The sequence below is a fragment of the Rissa tridactyla genome, chromosome 11 (genome assembly GCF_028500815.1).
Source record: "Rissa tridactyla isolate bRisTri1 chromosome 11, bRisTri1.patW.cur.20221130, whole genome shotgun sequence".
NCBI lineage: Eukaryota > Metazoa > Chordata > Aves > Charadriiformes > Laridae > Rissa > Rissa tridactyla.
In genome coordinates this window covers 11,911,791-11,930,586 of record NC_071476.1, presented here as the reverse complement: position 1 = coordinate 11,930,586, position 18,796 = coordinate 11,911,791, and the positions used below count along the sequence as shown (strand labels likewise).

Genomic DNA, 18,796 nt, shown 5'->3' with positions numbered 1-18,796 from the left:
CACAGATTAAAAAACAAATCTGGGTTTCCCTCCTCGCCCCCAGTTCTTCTCCATCCTTTAATTCTTAACTTCCAAGAACAACTTGTCCCCTACAGACAGCACAAACAGCTCAGGATTGTTTTTCGGAGCAATGCTTTATGTTTAAAAAGCACCGTTCTGAACCGGTGTTTTCCTTTTCCAATCCCGAATGTGACTGGCTGAAGAGCTGCAAGAACATGAGAGTGGCATAATCACTGACATTGAAAAGGTCCATGGCCTCACCCTCTCCCACCACTGCCAGAGGAGCACGTAACGAACATTAATGCAAATAGACTCCCTGTTTCCATTGAACAACTTTTCTTCTGCCCAGCTGCACCAAGTCATCTGCACTGGGGATTTATAAATAGTGACCATGTCATTCCAATGTTAATGGCTTTTAATGAAATCAGAGAATGAAATGCATTCCCTTTTAATATCCTCAGAGCAGCAATTTTATTCCATCCCCTGGTTTCAATGCAGGGCTTATGGAAAGAGTGCTGGAGCTTGGCACATCCTTCCCACAGCCTGTCAATGTGTCGCTTCCAGCACAGACAGGAACAAAACGAGGGAAAGAATTTTGTTGTCTCCCTGATGCAGGAAACCCACCCATCCCCTACAGACAGGCAGCGTCACGGCACTGCACCAGGAGGGCAGCTTGTGAAACAGGGAGAGAAAAAAAAAGGTTTGAAAAGTAATAGTGGTAATTTAGCCTGGCTTTCGATGCATTGTTCTCTGAAAACACCCTAAAAGCCAGCGTTTATGTTGTCTTCGTCCCTCTGAATTGGGACTGCAGACAATTTATACTTACGCCCTTCCCACCTCCAAAAAGCACGCGTGGAGAAGGGCCAGCACACAAGATGTGCTGTCAGAGCCCCCTCGGTCTGTGCCTGTGCCGCCCCGTCCCACGCCACAGCTGAGCGGCGCCGCGGGAGACTCAGGTGGGGTGCGGGATGCTGGGGCCCAGAAGCGTCATGAGCTGAGTCTGCTTTCCACGCTCCGTCAAAACGCAGGAAAACTCTCCCGTAAATGCAGGAATTGTGCAGCGCCAGGACTACAGCGGAAGAAAAGCTGGAGATGAAGGGTGACAGCAGCACTCAGAGCGATGCTACAGGCGCACAGAGGAGAGCCTGGCCATTCATTTCTGCCTCCGACTTTTTCCATGAAAACGTTATGATAAAAGGAACGAACCTGCTATTTTTCTTTGCCTCAAATTTGTTACAGAAGCCTCTTTCGTCTTTATCTCCTCTCTTCATAGTGGTTCTAAGGGTCTCTTTTTTTTTTCTTCCTAATTACAACTTCTCTATACTCAGAGGACAGGACAGAATTCAGCTTAAAAGAAAAAACTGTGGAGCTATTTCAGTCCAAACAGGGATGGATAACCAGAGAGCTGTTACATTTAACAGTGGCACCCATACAGGGCTTTTGATCTGTCCTAACGGAGCTGCAAAACCACAGGGAAAGGGAAAAAAAAGGTCTCTAGGAAGACGTTCTTTCCAGCAAGCCCCGCTCCCAACTTGGTGCAGCATTTTTAAATGTTGTCCGCAGTTCCTTTTATATTTACACACAGTTTAAACAGTGATCTGGCAGCGAGAGGGGAAAATGCTTTGGGAGGAACGCATGGCTGAGGAAGCTAAATAAAGAAGTGGCCAGGTCTTCAATCATCCTATATTTTATATATACAAAGGCTGCGATCCCACTAAGCTTTTCCGAAACAATATGTAAAGAATCCAAAACAGGGCAAAGGAATGGGAATAACTGGTTATAATTAAATACGGGGTGGGGGGAAAGTACAGCTCTTCCACTCTGCCAGGCTAGTTTCCCTGGAGGCATGGCAAAGCAGACAGGGATCTGTGGTGCTGGGAACTGTAATGGGTTATGGGTAACTCCTCAGGAGCTGTGTCCAGCCTGCCCTGGGTGGGCCGGTGCCCGAGGCCAACACCCTCCCAGCAGGGAGATTTTAAATGAATTTCATACTGGGCAAACTCTCATTCCAAGTGATCTGAAGGGCTGTTGACTTCACTCAACTCACGGACAGCCCAACCTGTACAACAATATCACGTTTCCTTGGCTGGTTTAGTTGATGTTTGGACAAGCAGGTCATAGCTTTTTCTAAATACAGTACATCTTCAGAAATAAAGCCAAAAATCTTTAAAAGAAAAAAAAAAAAAAAAAAAAAAGAGTGTTCTTTGCTGGTCCAGAAACTGAGGAAAATGTTCCACTAAAAAAGGATGCATCCTTTCTTCCTCGGTTGAAATTTTTTTAAAAATGCATAGTTTTCTGCGAAGCTATGAAGCCAGTCTGAGAGGCAGGTGGTTGTGCAACACTTGGCTGCTGCATGGCTGAGCTGTGAGATCCTTTTCCATGATATTTACAGGAATTAATAAGAGGAAACAAGAGCCACTTCAAGACATTAAACCGTCCAAACAAAAGAAAATACAGTCATACCATTACTGGACACACAATGACCTCAGCCCCTTTCTTCATCTCAACTGTCTTCAATTATTTCAACACAAAAAGGATTTAAGCAAGAGAGGTTTATTTTTAAGCCTCCGTGTCAATCTTCTTAACGCCAGTGGGATTTGATCCCAGCACACCTAAGTCAACACCAACATTTTTCTCCCTTTACTCTCCCTTTGTGGCTCCCCAGCCAAGAGACGATAAAGGCAGGTGAACCGAAGAAATCTGGAGATGAGAGACAATTCCTTGCATTGTTGAAGATAAAATGCCAGCTTTTTTTGGCCAGAGAAAGGCCAAAGCCTTTTTTTGCTGCTCCCTCCCCTGGAGGAAGGAATTGCTCCCAAGAGAAGGGGTGAATGTGTGAACTACACAGCAAGCAAACACCGCAATCTCAGCAGGGATCGCCCACGGTCGCCTGCCTCCCAGGGCAGGGCCAGGCAATATAAAGTCCTGAGTTTCATCATGTCTTCCCACCTTTTTAAGATGGAGCTCGGACCATCGTTCAGCAGAGCACGCTTCGTCAATGCCTTCAAAACAGTTTACCACGGAACTGCAGGCTGTTGCTATTTTTTATGCATTTTTTATTGTTTATATATTCTTTATAGTCTTACTTTTTTTTTATTCTTCACAAATCATTTACACCTCTAAAACCCCACTGTACGGTCAAATAGCACACTCCTTAGTAACTACAGAATCGGAAATTTTAGAAATCCCACATGAAACAATATAAACAGCTGTCTAAAACCTCCCGTTTCCACCCAGATGGGTCTTGTTTCAATTAACCAAATCAAACTTTAATTCAGAGTCACTCACTGGCCTTGTTTGGATTTACTTGGAAAAACACACCTATAAATCACACATTAAAAACTGTGGAGGGAAAGAATTTGTTTCTCTTTGGGTGGTTCTTTTGGTTATTATTTTTTTTTTGGTAGAACGAAATTTTATTACCAGCCAAAAAATATACAATTACATGTTGACAGCTTAGAGCCTCTGGTGGTTCTGGCCACAATAAAACACAGGCAGCGGCACGACTACACGCTGTCCCTCTGCTTCTTCAAAATAGATGGCACCAAGTGTCTCCCATGCTGCATGTGCCACTCGCACCATCTCCCAGGGATTTTTGAGCTGGAAACAGGCTGACAAAGGGATGCCAAATGTACGGAAAGCCTGAAGTCATCAAAACAGACCCACAGGGGGTTTCCCCTGGTCCCAAATCCAGAGGGCACTGGGTGTTACTGGTGGCACCGCTCACCCAGCGCCTTCTTGAAATACCAAATCCGAGCGGTCACTTGAGGAGATGCAGGAAAGCTCTTTCCTAAGCAACTCATCCGTTGCAGCGATCTGCTGCTGGCAGGAGGAGGGGAGAGGCTCGGCTTCCCCAAAACCTCCCTGCATCCCACGGAAAGGCACATTCCCCCCGAGGAGGCACGCTCCTGTCCGTCTAGTCCCTCGCCTGCCAGTACATCGAGGAATTGGCTTCAATGGAGCGAACTGCGCTCAAGATAGCTAAAAATAACACTGAAAATCATCTAAACGGCGGTGGCCAATGTCCACCCTGGCACAGCTCCGTTGGCTCAGGTCCACCTTCCAGCACCGATTTGCTGTGTGTGCCACAGCAAGGTGTGCATGTGCTTTGGTACGTGTCTGACCTTCTCCTGATGGACAGGCAGAGCAGAGCACCCACCAAAGACAAACTCATCACCCTTTGCTGGAGAAACCAGCCCGCTGCTTGCAAGAGCTGTTTGTGGCAGATATTAGGAGGGAAAGAGGCTGGGAAGTGGCACAGCCTGTCCTCAGCATCACCCTGGGATGTACACCATGCCCCAAACGCCTGCCTCGACCTAGCCCTCCTTACCCCCTCCAATTTCACACTTTTGTGCATGCTGATATGCTTAAAAACACTGGTTCCTAATGAAAAGTCCCTTCATTAGCACCACAGTGGGGTTTTTCCATGGGACTAGCCAACCTTCTGCCCATCAACAGCCCCAGGGCGGAGCAGGTGCCTGCCTGACCACAGCAAATTCAGGGATGCTTTCCAGCCCAGCTTCCTACGCCCGCAGAGCTCGGTGAGACAGCAGCATGTCCTCCTGTGCCCCTTTAGGTTTCTCCAGGCCCCCCTGGTCAAGTAGGATCAATAGCAGAAACGTTTCATGCCGTTGCTGAACCACCAGGAGCCCCCACCTGCACACCAGCAGTGCCATACGGTCGTGTATTAATGGGGTATAAAAGCTCTCTGATTGCAATGCTTCCTTTGCTTGGAGAACACAAGATCCTGCAAAACAGCGCCTTATAAGCTTGAGGCGGTGCCTAATAAGGCGGAGCTGCTGGGGGGGCAATACCAGCAGACCCTCCCCAGAGCAGATCCAGCCAAGCCATGAACCTTTCCAAGCCAGATGCAGCACCGGGAGCCTCCCCCGGGCATGGGAACGGACCTACATGTCCACATTGGGCAAAGCCCCGGTGCAGCACATGCACACGGGGTTGCACGGGGCCACCAGAAGGATGGAGCTCAGCTGGTATGTCTGCCTCGATCATCCGCCAGCACTATAGCCCAGGCAGTGCTGTGTCTGCACCCCAAACACCCCCGCTGCCACCAACCATGCCTTGCCCGAACATCTCTTCAGGGAAAACGGTCACTTCCCTGGAGAAAAAGCGTTTCAGGTCCCAAAACCCACAACCCTCCAAGGCAGCGCAGTGGTGAGCTATAAGGCAGCATCACTCCCTTCAGCTACTCTTTCATCGCCACAGAGAGAGACAGGTCACAGCTAGTGCTCCCAGCACCGCTCTTACCCCCGGGGAAAAAACTTACAAAAAAGACAGGGAGAGCTTTGGAGGAGCATTGAGTTGACTCTGTAGGGCAGAGGCCCGAGGTGATGAGTCTGCGGTAACGAATGACGGCTGGAGATGCGTAACAGCAACCACTCCAAAGTGATGCCCTGGCTCCGCACAGGTATTCAGGCTCAGAAAGGGAAAATACAGGAATATAAGCACAGAAAAGTCCTCAGCACTGATTTACCTAACGTTCCAGCCCTACACCTTTAGTCCATTGGAGAGGAGGAAACAAGGAGCGCTCGATGCAGGGCTGTGGTCAAGATACGGGAGGCAGGGAGCAAAGCAGGGAGGGGGAAAACAGGGCCAGGCTCCAGAGGCACGCAAGGAAAGCTTCTCCCTCCCTCTGGGACTGCCTCGTGAGGTTCTACCATTAATCTCATCTCAAAGGAAAACCTGAGCGACCAGCTAAGGGCTGCCTGACATGGTTCGGTGATCGATTCTAGTGGCGTGCCCATAGATTTCAGTATTTACAGGAGCACAGTTATTTTGCACGGGTGCATAAACATTTACTAAATAGGAATGCATGCAAAAAGATGGTTTGAAAATAGTTTGTTTTAAAATGAGAAGCGGTTTTGACCTCTCTGGAAGGAATGTACCTCTGCTCTCTGCTTAGAGATGGTCAGCTGAATGCTTGAGGAGGGTGGGAGAAATAGTAAACATGCTGAGAGAGCTGCGAAGCACATTTTTATTTTTGTTTTGCTTCTAAAATTAGCTTTTAATATTTCTAAGAGCAAGAGGCATTTCAAAAGAAACACGAACCCCCAAAACTCGAGTTTGGAAAGGGGCTAATTTTTAATCAAAATAAATTTTAAAGGAGAAAAATGTCAATGCTTCTATTAAGTGATAAGCTCTGGCTGTTCCACGTGGGGCTGGCATTCCAGGGAGAAAGGGCTTCGCAAAGCATTTTACTAGGTCTCCCAGACCAGGAATTCCAAGCCATGGGGGACCCCAACCCTGGGCCCTCCACCCTGGCACCTCTGTGACGTAGATGGGAAATAACCTGCACTGCTATTAGGAAGTGCTGAAAACCGCCACATTTCTTGTTTGAGGGAGGAAAGGACTGTTTTAAGCAATTCATTAATTATGAACATTAAACAAATCAAGCTCTGAAGTTCAGTTCGTAACGACTCAAAGTTCCGCTATTGTTCTACTCGGTAAAATCAGACTCTCCAGACAGCATCTGTCAATCTGATTATTATGTAGTTAAATGAGGGAGAAAAAAACTGTTCTCTCTCACCTGCAAAAAGCTATCTGTGCCTTGTAATTATTTGCCTTGATAAATTTAATTTACTTGAGTTTTCCCTTCCAGATTTGGCTGGTCAAGTTAAACTACAAAGATTATTCATGGAAAAGCAACCACAGTTGGTTACTAGGATACAAAAAATCACTTAGTACGTTTCTCCAATGAATAATCCCAGCAGAACACGTACAAATTCAATAAATTATGAATTTCTTTTTCTCGCTTACATAAACATTGGGGTTGCAGAGGCATTTCTTGGAACCCTTTAAAATAAATTAGTATCTTAATTACTATGCAATAGCTAAACAAACAAGAGGGGACAGCCGAGCCTTGCAGGTGAGCTGCATCCTTTGCCTAGACATGAAAGTTATTTTGGAACAAGGCAGGGTGCAAATGGACAGCAGATTCATTATTGCCAGTCTCTATGTGCAGACACTGGTGTTTGGCATGCTTACGTGCCTTTTCAAAGCAGGTAACGTAAGCAGTAAACTAAGTGAATTTGGAAGAAGGCATTCTTATTTCAGAAAAAAAGATATCTCTTCCTGCACAGTCCCACTTATGCAAAAGGTCTTCTGTAAAAGCACTTGTTGCCAGATCTCTGAACCTACAAGGTGAAGCGAGACTTAAGTTTTCCTGCGTCGGGGGGCGGCTGCCGAGCTGGTCCATGCGAGGCCAGCATCCACAGCACAACTGCCGCTGCTGATGGGCAAAACAAACTGCAGTCGGTGCCCCGAGCCACTCGGACATTTTTGGAAACAACACCCAGACTCGGAAAATTGATTTTTGGATACCTAACAGCATTTGGTCTTTTTTTTTTTTGCGTGTGTGCGTGTGGTTGTATCTTTCTCTGTCTTCTCCTAGCCCTCATAATATCCCCTAATAACAGCAATCCCCAGGCATGACTCAGTACAGACTGCTGTTCAAGGCTGTGGTATTTAAAGACACGTTATAGGGTCTGTTGGCTAAGAACAGTTTTTATAAACTTTAACCGAGACGGATTTTCCTTGAAATTCTGACTTGCGAAGCATCTGTCCTTCTCACCCTCTCCCTTTGATCACATCAGCGGCACAAGCAGTGCTGTTCTGCTGCTGGCAAATCACACGGTAATTGCTATTTAAGACTCACAAATCAGATGCCAGCGTGAAGATCTGCCTCGTACTCTTCAAAGGACATCTCCTTTCCAGGAGAGATCAACCAAAATGCCTGGCATACTGAAATATCTGCAAGCCTTCTTCCACGCAAGTGCAGGGAAGCTCCGCTGGCATCGAGCTTTCCCTCCCTGCACACATGGTCTCAATGCTGAACTTCTATTTTTCAGCCCTCTCCGCCCACAAGGCTCTCGTGCAGACCCCGTGCCGTGTCCCCATGTCACCGCAGGCTCGTCCCCAGCCTGTCCTGCACAGGGCCACGTTCACCAGCCAGCCCCGGAGTCCCAAGGGGCACCCTGCTCCAGAGCAAACCCACACCGATCGGCAGATAAAAGTCGAGCCACTTAAACACTCTTTTCCATTGTGTAGTTTGTCCCCATGAACCATCGTATGAAAGTTATCTCTGTTTTATAAGCCAGCACAATGGCCACCGCACAATACACCAGCCAATGCTCTTTATCACTAAAAGTGAAGCAACAGCCCGTTAGTAAATGATTTCAGTTTTCATACTTAGAAACCCTTTCATTTTGCAGGACAAAGTAATCAAGAGGTTTTGATGGTGTCCTGAGGAAAGGACCACCAAAGAACAGTCCCTTAAAGAGGTGCTTCTTGGGGGCACACCTCTTGGACAAAAGCCTGCAGGAATTATCTAGCCCACCTTTACCCTCTGATGGGACCAGCTCTACTAATGCCATTCCTAGTTGATGAATAACAAACTTGTTCTTCGAGACCTCCAGTGACAACAGATATTCCAATTTACTGTACTCCACCAAGGCTTTCCCTCAGTGTTAACCTGCCCGGCTGCTTTCTGGAGAGCACGTGCCCAGAGGGCCTGGTCCTGTCTCCTCCCAAAAAGCCTGTAATGCACTGCAGTCTCTTAGCAGCAATTTTGTCCACCACCAGGACACTAGACAAGAAAGATCTCGAGCGCCAAGTGTTTTCTGTTACCAAAAAAAACCTCTATCCGACCGTGTCGAGTTCAAGACCCCAAGAAATAGCAATTTCCCCTCATTAGGATTTATGCTTTCGACCTTAGCATCGCACCGAGGAGATAACTTTTGAACTCCCCTCCGTAAATTACAGAATATGTTAAGCTGAGAAGCTGGTGCCCCGATGAGACCAAAACAGATAACGGGCTGAGAAAAGCTGTTGCCACAGTGCTAGTTGTCGCTGAGGAAAGAGAGATAAACCTGAATGAAATTATTTCGTTTCTGCTGCCAAATGGGATATTCTATCTTTTATCTTTGGCTTGTCAAGGCAGGGCTTGGCAGATTTAACATTCGAGTTATGGAGGAGGGCAAAAATCAAACAACTTTTTTTTCCCTGACATTTGGAAACCTGATGGAAAACTTTCACTCGGGGAAAGGCTCTCCTGACTGACTGTCTTCCCTGTGTCGCTACCCGGGCAATGAAAAATAAGAGTTTTGCTTTTATGTGGGCTATTTATTTCTCCCACACAGCCATAAGACATTATGCCATCAGGAGTACAATCACAAGAAACCTGCAGTCACAGAGAAACGGATGGCTAAAATAGACGAATTCCTAAAGCACAAAAGTCTCATTATTATGTAAATACCCACAGTAAAACAAGAAAACTGCGAAAATGAAACCTGTAACATGCAACTACCTACCCAACAACTCTACAAACACAACTCCATCCCTTTTTCTCCCTTCAAAGCATCAGTAGCTCTTGAAAAAAATCCTAAATGTGATTTCCCTGCTGCACTGAAAAGCTTTGAAATGCAGTTAAAATGTTTTTTCTTTAAGGAATCTTCCTGCGTAATTCCAGCAGCAAGCGAGAAGTCATTTCTTATCCTCTGATTTGGTTTCTTTACACCAGTCCTTTTGGTGTAGAAAGGAAAAAAGAGCATAGTTTTTCTAGAGCAGGGAAAGGGATGGGATCTGATCCTCTTAACAGGAGACCTCCGAGCTGCTCCACTGCCAGAGGTCTGAAAGCACCGAGAGAGAGAAATAAACTCCTGGGTGGAAAGCAAGCCCTGCTTACACAAAGCAGAGGGAGGTATCTCCCTGGACACAGAGGGAAAAACAAATTAACAAGCAAGAAATCACCTTCCTCTCCCTCACTCCTCCCCGAAGCCCCGCTTCAACTGTTCAGACACCAGGAATTTAATGTTCCAGCACTCAGTAATTGAGACAACAGGGCATCCAGGTCTGAAGGGAAAAGCTGGCACAGGTACGCTGAGATACGGCTTTCAACCAGACGTCTCGGTGCCAGTGATTCATGCTTTTTAACATATAGAGGGAAAAAAAAATACACCCATCATCGAGATATGGAACAACCCAGAGTAAACAGCATCTCCTTCCCACCAAGGATGTCCTCCCCTGGGCACACATCTTACCTAAGGGCCTGTCGGGAAGGGACTGCCCCAGCTAATGCCCCTGGGCAGTCCTGCTGTATCTACAGCATGCAAAGAGGTGGGATGGGGAGGTTTCCAGAGAAGTGGTAGGACCTCACAACCTAAGGGCACTGGGGCCATCAAACAGACCATTGGCACAGGGTCTGTCCTCTCCAGGACACAGCAGATTAGTGACGCCACGGGCAAGGGTGGAGAAGCTGCCTAAAAGAGAAGACAGAACAAAGTATGGAAATGCTCCCATAGCAAAACTTCCTCCAGCTGCCGCAGACAGAAAAGCCTCCCCGAGATGTGACATGGTGCCAGGTCCCTTCCGACAGCCCTTCGGGCTCCCACCTCTTTCGGCGCTTGTGGTTGAGCGAGCACACATCTGCCCTCTGGGTAGAGGCTGGGGAACGGTTCGCTGGCCAAACTATATTTTGATGCCAGGAAGCCCCAAATGAGCGTGTGGCCGAGGAGCTCATTAGGAGCAGGGACGGTGCACGCCGTGAGTCAGCCGTGCGGTTTGGCTGCCGTGGCAAGAAGCAGAAGCGGGATGCCAAACTGCTCCAGGCACACGAAAGAAGACAAACAAAGGGATAAGACCGAGGGAAATATAAAGAGAAGAGATGGGGGAGATTGCACACACCTTCCCCATAAGGAAGCTCAGATGGGATCTGACACGTGTTTCAGGGGATCACACCTGGCCTCATCCCATCTTGCAGCCCATGAAACCCCTGCTCCGGGGTTCTCGCTAGCTCTACCCCCTGCCAGGTTCAGCAGATTTGCTTCCCTGCTTCTCTCCCGAACCCACCGCATCCATCACAGTGACATGCACACTCCACCTTAGGAAAGCCTGCTCTTATTTTAGCTACCCACCTGCACAGATGGGCTCTGTAAACGGTGGGATGCTGATGAGAAAGAAAACGTTTCTTTCCAAGGCAAACTGTGCAGCAGGACACTGACTGTCCTGCAGTGCAATTCCAAAATTCAGTGATCTTGAATTCTAAATCCACTGGAGCTAACAAGGGTGAACATGCTTATTTGCATTCCTAACTGAAAAGCCACTGAATGTGATACGCAAGGAGGATCCCTACTAGAATGGGAAGAGAAGCACGGCATAAGCTTCAAGGTGACTCATCCTTTTCACGTCAAGAAAACACTAATGCCCGCAAATTCAAACTTGACTGCCTACAGTTAAACACCTTAAACATACTTAAGCACCTCCATAGGCTGTCAAATTATAATGTGCCGGGAAGCAGCAATTTCCTTTGCCTGCGGTGAGGGCTCTCTGAGAGTTTTGCCTACACACACAGACTCAGGGGTTGATTTTAAGCACCTACAGTAGGGTCAGGTGGTGACACACCGCTCCTTCCGACCTGCGGCAATTATCTGAAGCAATAAGAGGGAAAAAGAGCTGTTTGCCAGATATCCTACCTCTTAGTAAAGCAATTCCCCTCTAGAGCGTAAACAATAAAATAGAAGGGAGGGCACCTGCCCGGCACTATCCAGCCTGAGAGCGGAGAGCAACGAAAAGCTCTGGCTTTAATGACATACTTGGCAGCGCGCTGTGTGCGTCTGACAGCACAGCGGCCATGGGGCACGACACACAGCTCCACTTAGCGCCGTCGTGATAGGCGATGCCTGCCTGCATTCAAGTACAGTTGTTTCTCCGGGACTCGACAGCCGAGATGCCAATGGTAGCGCTGAATTAACCACGCCAGTTGGCTGCAGCACGTTTTTGGGTATGTGCTGTGCGATGCCGGTTAAAGATAGTCCCCAGCATACGATCAACCTGTTCCAGCTCTAAATCACAGGGAAGGCTGGGCACTTTCACGGGTTTCCTTTTGAAGAGTGGAAAAGCAAAAAGCTACAAAAGAAGTAGCGAATGCATCTATTTTGTTTTGCACTTCTGCGACCTTCCTCCTGGAGATGCTTTGTGCCTGCATGTTAATTAATTAACTCTGGTATACCCATGTGAGCCAGTGTTTCCTACCTCCCTTACACACAAAGCAAGACTAGGATAAAGCCACTTAGTTAAAGGTCACACAGGGAGTCAGCAGCAAAATCAATGCCAGACTCTAGAAAGCTCAAGTCCTGGACTAAAAGAGGCAGAAAAACAGGCAAAATGGGGCTGTTATTGAGGCGGGATTAGCACCTGTAATCAGTGTTGATCAGACTTGAACCAAACCCAAACCAAAAACTGGTCTGAACAGGTACCTTTTTCACTCAAACCAGAACAACCTGAAGTGTTATTCTGTAGTTTTGTCGAAGTCAGACTGGAACCAAACCAACCAATTTACTGAATTAATTCCCTATTCAAAATACTGAGAACCCCTCCCACCGTGCACCACTAGCAACTGAAGGGGGAGGAGGGACCAGAGAACAAATCTAAATGAAAATGCTCCTGAAAGCTGAGATTTTAGCCCCTGGAAAAGGCAGAGAGATCTTTTCCCACTACATGGTCTTTGCTATTCATTTCTTACAAAAAGAATTGTATATATGATGGTAAGAGGCATCAGTATTTTACAAAGGATACACAGAAACATCATCTTTTACCCATAAGCTATGAACCCCTGCTGCTTTACTGTAACCGACCATCACTGCTTTGCAAAAGGCTGGCAGATGGGAGCCTCAGCCCAGCCAAGGTCTAAAGTTGGGATTTCTGACTTGCTGAGAAAGGGTTAATTATTAAAAGCATTTTTCTTAAGAATACAAAATAATTTCTTGAAAATAAGAAATTGAAGTCACTTCTGCCAGAACAAGCCCCATTCTCCCTTGTGTTTACCAGACGCAAATGCCACTCATACTTGGTATTCCTCGCAGTTGTGAGGAAGGCTGTGGGAGAAGCACTGCAACCAGATCCCAGCAGGATTCTTAAAAGGGAATTTGGCTCCTTTGTGAAATACCAATGACCTTATTTGGGCCAGGATCAACAACTGGATCCCAACTGGAAAGTCCTTTAGTTGTGCTTTGGCCAGTGAGTGCCTCCTGCCCGCCCTGTCTGCCTACGGCAGCAGTTGTCCATGCTCATCCCACCACGGCGAGCTGCCGTCCACCACAAGGACACTTGCTGCCTGCCCAGCCCTCCTAGATGTTATTCCTTGCTTTTTTTTCCTGCACCTTGCAGCTCCATGTAAGGGCTTTGCCAGGTCAGGGGAATTTTCACCTGTCCCAGCCTGCCAGCCCTCACGTACCCCTGGGCTCCCCGCATCCTTCAGGGGAGGCTTCATGCCCCCGTCTGGCTACTAACCATTTTCTGAGCCCTGTTCAAAGTGTCTGCCAAAGAAAGCTAACTAGCACGGAGGAATTAGCACCACCCATGACGTTTGGGGTGCGCTGCTTGCTGCCTCGCTCACCAGTGAGTTAACTCAAGAGAGGAACTCCTCCGTGGAGCACGGCAGGCAAGAGCAGCCACAAAGCCCCATGTCGGTATGCGACCCATCCACCACCACCAGCATCCACACGGCCTCCCAGCCCACGCTGCAGGTCAGGACAAGTTCCACCCATCGGCTGCAATGCTGCACACCTAGTTTATCACCTGTAGGAGACAGAAAAACGGCATGCCTCAATAATAAAGAATTCGCTCTTGCCTAACCACCTGCCCGCAAACTGTCTCCGACAACGGGCAGTGGTAAGGCAAGAAAATACTGACGTCCAAGCGTAAATTCCCACACTGTGGTGGGAGATTCTCCTGCTGGAGATACAGGAAGGGTCGGCAACGGGCTGTCACCAAGCGTTGGGGACCGTCACCGCAGAGGAGCCCGATGGCGAGGAGCTCCTGCTCACCCTCCGGGGCCAGGCCAGCCCCAGGAGGCAACCACCGTCCTGCCGGAGGAATGTGTCATGTATCATTTAGCTGTCATCTAGATAAGAGCGATTTCCACCACCACCTCAGGACCGTTGTTAAGCGTATCTGACACATCTCAGCTCTTTTCCATTCAAATGCCTCCTCAACCGGTTCAAATATAGAAGCTGCCTTTCATTAGCCCGAGCCTATTACTCATTTCAATACCACTCTGGTTAGAAACCTCGCTGTTAATTTGACAAAGCCTCCATCCATTGTGTGCTAACCATCAGACACTTGGCAAACACGAGTTTCCCAAGCTCCTGACACAAATTTCTCCGGCACCCGATAGCGTGTGCTCTTGTATCATTGCATGGAAACGTGGAGAGAAAGGGTGAGGCTGTGCACGGATTTAAAGATGCAACAAGCACGGAAAACATATTCGAACAAATTTAGGCATAAAAATGAGTTGAACTGCTTTCATTAGGATATAAAATTAAGTTCTGCTATTTGAGAAGAGTATTTCCATTTCTATATAAAACCTGAATTGTTGACTGTTCGGCTTTTCCAGGAGACAAACGATGACGGTCCCTCCACATTTCCTCTGCATTTGATCAGAATGGAAAGACATTTTCCACCTTCAGCTATTAATGGTGAATGAAATGACGAAAGGGAAACAACATCTGTAGGCTTCTACAGTTAATCAATTTAACACAACAGGTAGGCAAATTTTAGTTTGGGGGTGTTCTGGTTCTGGGGTTTAGGTTTTTTTACTAAATAAATCACTTCAGCCCATGGGACAGGGGAGAGCGATTCCTCTGTTAGTTAAAACCAGAGTGGAAGTGCATTGCTCAGTCTGCCCGGGTGAAGAAAGAGGTGCATTTTGGACAAAGAAGAGGAAAGACTTAATTCTGATTGATTATCTTTGAGTAATTCTAAGCAGTCACAGCATTTATAAATAGGATTTCATCCAACAATGCAGTCTTCCAGAAAAACTTTATAATTTTCAAAAGGACTGTTCCAAGAACAGTGCTAAACCTGCTTCCCTCCGTAATGCCATTTGGATAATGAAAGACAAACAACACATCCGCGCACATCAATATGAAAAATTGCTGAATTGTGTCCAACTTGACAAAATACGTTTATAAACTTCCAGATTGCAAACATCCAAAATCTCTTCTGCAGCCACAGGCTAACAGCTTCTTTTGACTGTCATTACTCTGTAAAAACTAAACACAACTGAATTTGGGGAAAAGACACATTTTCAGCATCTTCCAGCATATTAGCAAATGATGTTCAAGCATCCTGCGTGTTTTTGCCTTGCGCAATTTGACAAATGTTTGCAAATGGACTATCCCCAGCAAAGCAGTCCTTACAGACGGTCCCCACCTGGCAGGATGGATTTTCTAGGCTGGCTTTTCTGGACGGAAATTTTCTAGGCCACCAGAACAATGTCAGAGTCGGGAGGTCTACATAAATCAAGTCTTCGGTTCTTTCCATCAAACTTTTTCCTCTTTCTTAGCGACTTCTTTTGAAAGCACCGCTAGGAACTCTTTAATCACAGAACTGCGGTACAACTGATGTCATCCCTTTTTTTAAATTCACGTGTGTGAGGCTGTGCATATGAAGGCTGCTCAGGAGAGACTGTTCTAGCAAGAGGCAGAACGGCTGATACAACTCTCAGCCTTCTGGAACAGAGCTCACAGCCAGATCCCACGTCCCAGCAGGTACAGATATTTTTTTCTTTGAGAAGTTCTAGCCTTACCGAAGTAACCTCCCCTGACCCAAGGATATTTCCCCGGCTCTCCCGGGTTTTTTTTTGCATGTGCCCCTTGATGTTGCCTCTAGCTGAAAAAGCCGACCCACAAAATGAATTTTCGCCAAGGTCACGCACGCCTTACAACGCCTTTATTTGCCAGTTGGTGAGGTATTTAAAAAAAAAAAAAGAAAACTTCCTTATTGTGAAAGGAGCTAATTTCCCATTTAAATGTAATAGAGAACAAGAGGAGATGCAACTAGAAATCTAATCACAGGTTCATGGCTAAACCACAAGCCTAGCAGCTTTCTTTTGTGCCTTGAAGGTCCCAAGCACCCTCTCTTTGCAAAGACAATATGTGGCACATCCAAATGCAAATCTATTCCTCTCTTTATTTCTATATTCAGCTCCCTGGCTGATTACAGGGAGGCATGTGTGTGCATTCAATAGGTCCTCCTGCTTCTTTAAATAAGTTTAATAATACCCTTTTTATTTATGGGAGCCCAAAGTACAAAAGATGCAACGCAGGAGCTCTGCAAGAGCAGAAAAGCAAAGCAAAGCAAAGCAAACTAGCTGAAAATACAGACTGGCAAGGGCTCAGTAATTCAATACTCTTGATTCTATAGAGACCAACTGCTTTTGCTATGCACCGATTCTCAGAGGAGGAAAAAAGCCCCACAAATATGAACTTGCAAAGGAAAAGAATCTGTACATCTCTTGTGTAAGCGCAGAATTCACTAAAAAGGCAGTTTAAAACCAGGGCAGCCTACCAAACATTTCAGACCCGCTTTCAAGTAGTTTTCCTCTAGCAACTCTGAACAACTAACGTCTTGCCACATTAAAAAGTTGATTAACAAAAAAAAAGCGGGGGGGGGGGGGGGGGGCAGGGGGGATAATGAAAAAGCAAGCCCCTAAAAGAAAGGATTCAGCTGAAAGGCTGGGGATCTCTGCTGCGGCCGGGAGAACGGCGCCGCTTCACCCGCTTTTGTGGCTCCCACATGGGCGAAGCTGCACCCCGCCGCCCCAGCATCACCGGCTCGGTGCCCCTCGCGGCGGCGACCATTAAAAAAATTAATAATAATAGTAAAAAAAAAAAAACATTATTTTTTAAAAAATATCCGGCTTATCCCGGGCCGCTCCGCAGGGGCGCGGGGCTGGCACCCGGGGGCGGCACAAGCCGTCCCGGCTCGCCCCCGGTTTCTCCCCTAGCATCTCCCGGGACGGGGCAGCGCATCCCCCCCGCGCCCCGCTTAACACCCACCCCTCCCACCTCCGCCGGTACCTGCCAGGGTCTTGTGCACCGTGTTGCCCATGGCTCCGCTCGGCGGCGCGGCGGAGCCCGGCGCTCCGCAGGGCCATGGACAGCGCCCGCCTCCCGCCGCCGCGCTCCGCTCCGCGCCCGCCGCCGCGCCGCCCCCCGCGCCCCGCCCCGCACCGCCCCCGCCGCCCGCCCCGCAACGCCTCCCCCCACCCCTCCGCACACACACACACGCACACCCCACGGTGCCTTTCCGGGACGCCCGAGGCTGCGGGGCCGCCCCGGCACCGGCCGCGCTCCGCCCTGCGCGGCGGGGTCGTTACCGGGGAAGCGGGGGGGAGAAACGACGGTGAAAAGCGGGCGGCGGCTGGTCCAGGAGCTCCCAGCCCGCGGCTCTTTCCTGGGGTCCAGGAAAGAGCCGCGACGCCAGGAAACTACTTTTTGCCTCTCTCCCCTAAAAAAAAAAAATATATATATATATATAGATATATATAAAATTCTTCTGTCTCCCTTAGAAAAAAAAAATTTTGGGGAGCAGGAGGGCACGGCTGGCAATTCCAGCTTTACCCTCCGGACAGCCTGTTCCATCAGCAACACCTTCCCAAAGGGTACAAGCTGCACTGGGAAGCACTGGGAGCAGATAACCCCGAGCTCTTTTCGTCTCCGTGCCTTTTACTTACGGGGTGACCTTGGATAAGCCACTTTGCGTCTCAGTGACACGGCTTCCCCACCTGGGAATGGAGGGTATTAGCAGGAGTGTTGTGTTGGCAAATTCATTATTAGTTTGAAGCGCACCGATACCATGGTGACGAAGGACACCTCAGCCAACAGCCTGAAGTGCAATATTGACAAGATTTGCCTCACAATTTCTCCATCTTCCCATCTCCGCTGTAAAAGCGTGTTTATAGCCCCATTAGAGAAGAGCAAGGGCTCCTTTTCTCTTTCTGGTCACACTGGTGCTGCTGGGGGGTGATGCTGCCAAAGCCTCCTTTCTTCTCTGAGGCAGTTTTTGTAGTTTTCAGAATGGAGAAATGGGAGGATCAGAGCTACAAAACGGGCTGCAACCAACACACGGGGCTGATGCCGCGGTGCACAGCGCTTGGGAAAATCCAGCGTGTCCCTCGGCAGAAGTCACAGCTGTGGGTGATCACGTCTCCTGGGACACAAAATAAGTGGAAAGAGGGGGAGAGCCAAGCACCAGTGGCTCAATGGCCTGGCAGAGATGAGGCTCTGATCTATTGTAGGGAAGCTAAAATAACAAGCCTTTAATCCGTAGATTGCATTGAACGGGTCAAGTATGGCTCAGGAGATGAGAGGGGGGACAGAAAAACCTAATTTCCAGTATTTTTTGCCATCATACGGATTTGTTAAAAATGGGATTATCAAACGAGACATCAGCAGCCGTTCTTAAACGTGCTTGCACCCATCTGCTGTCTTCTTCGGTTAGCATATGTCTCCCACCGTCCCTGGTGCCCTGAGCCGTAAACCACACACCGAGGCTGTCAGAGGAGCACCGTGCTGCCCTTCAGGGAGGAGAAGGGGAGGGGGGAGCCATGTCATCCTATTTACACGGAGGGGAAAGTCCTTGTTTCACTAGACAGCGGGGAATGGGAGGCTTTGGCTAATCCCGGCCGGTTTCCCTCAGCAGGGAATGGTAGTTGTTATTTTAGGGCTTAAATAAGCCTCAAAAAGCCAGAGGCGGCAGAGGGGGTTCTCCGCAGCCGGGTCTCTGCGGCTGCCCGGGGGCTGCCAGGGCAGCCCGTGTGGCTGCCATGTGTGGGCTGTGTGTCACCTCCCCAGGGGCTGCCCGGCAGACGCCCCATGTCCCTCCTTCCGCACCCCGGCCACACCAGCCCCGAGACGGTGGCTGCCTGTCCCAAGGGTGTTCCAGCCCTTCCTCCTCCCCAAAAAGGAGGTAAAAATAGAAGACAATAAAATGGAAATGC

General features: G+C 48.3%; 1 protein-coding gene across 3 annotated transcripts in view; it reads right to left on the bottom strand.

Annotated features, from left to right (window-relative positions):
- Window positions 1–18,796, bottom strand: part of NEURL1B (neuralized E3 ubiquitin protein ligase 1B) — a 141,982-nt gene that overhangs the window by 18,216 nt on the left and 104,970 nt on the right. The window contains exon 1 of one of the 3 annotated variants that reach the window (XM_054217636.1): window positions 16,875–17,007. The exons of the other annotated variants lie outside the window; for them this stretch is intronic. Coding sequence (XP_054073611.1) covers window positions 16,875–16,905 — 31 coding nt within the window. The 5' untranslated portion in view covers window positions 16,906–17,007. Of the gene's footprint in view, window positions 1–16,874; window positions 17,008–18,796 lie in introns of those variants that run through there. 3 annotated transcript variants of the gene reach the window in all.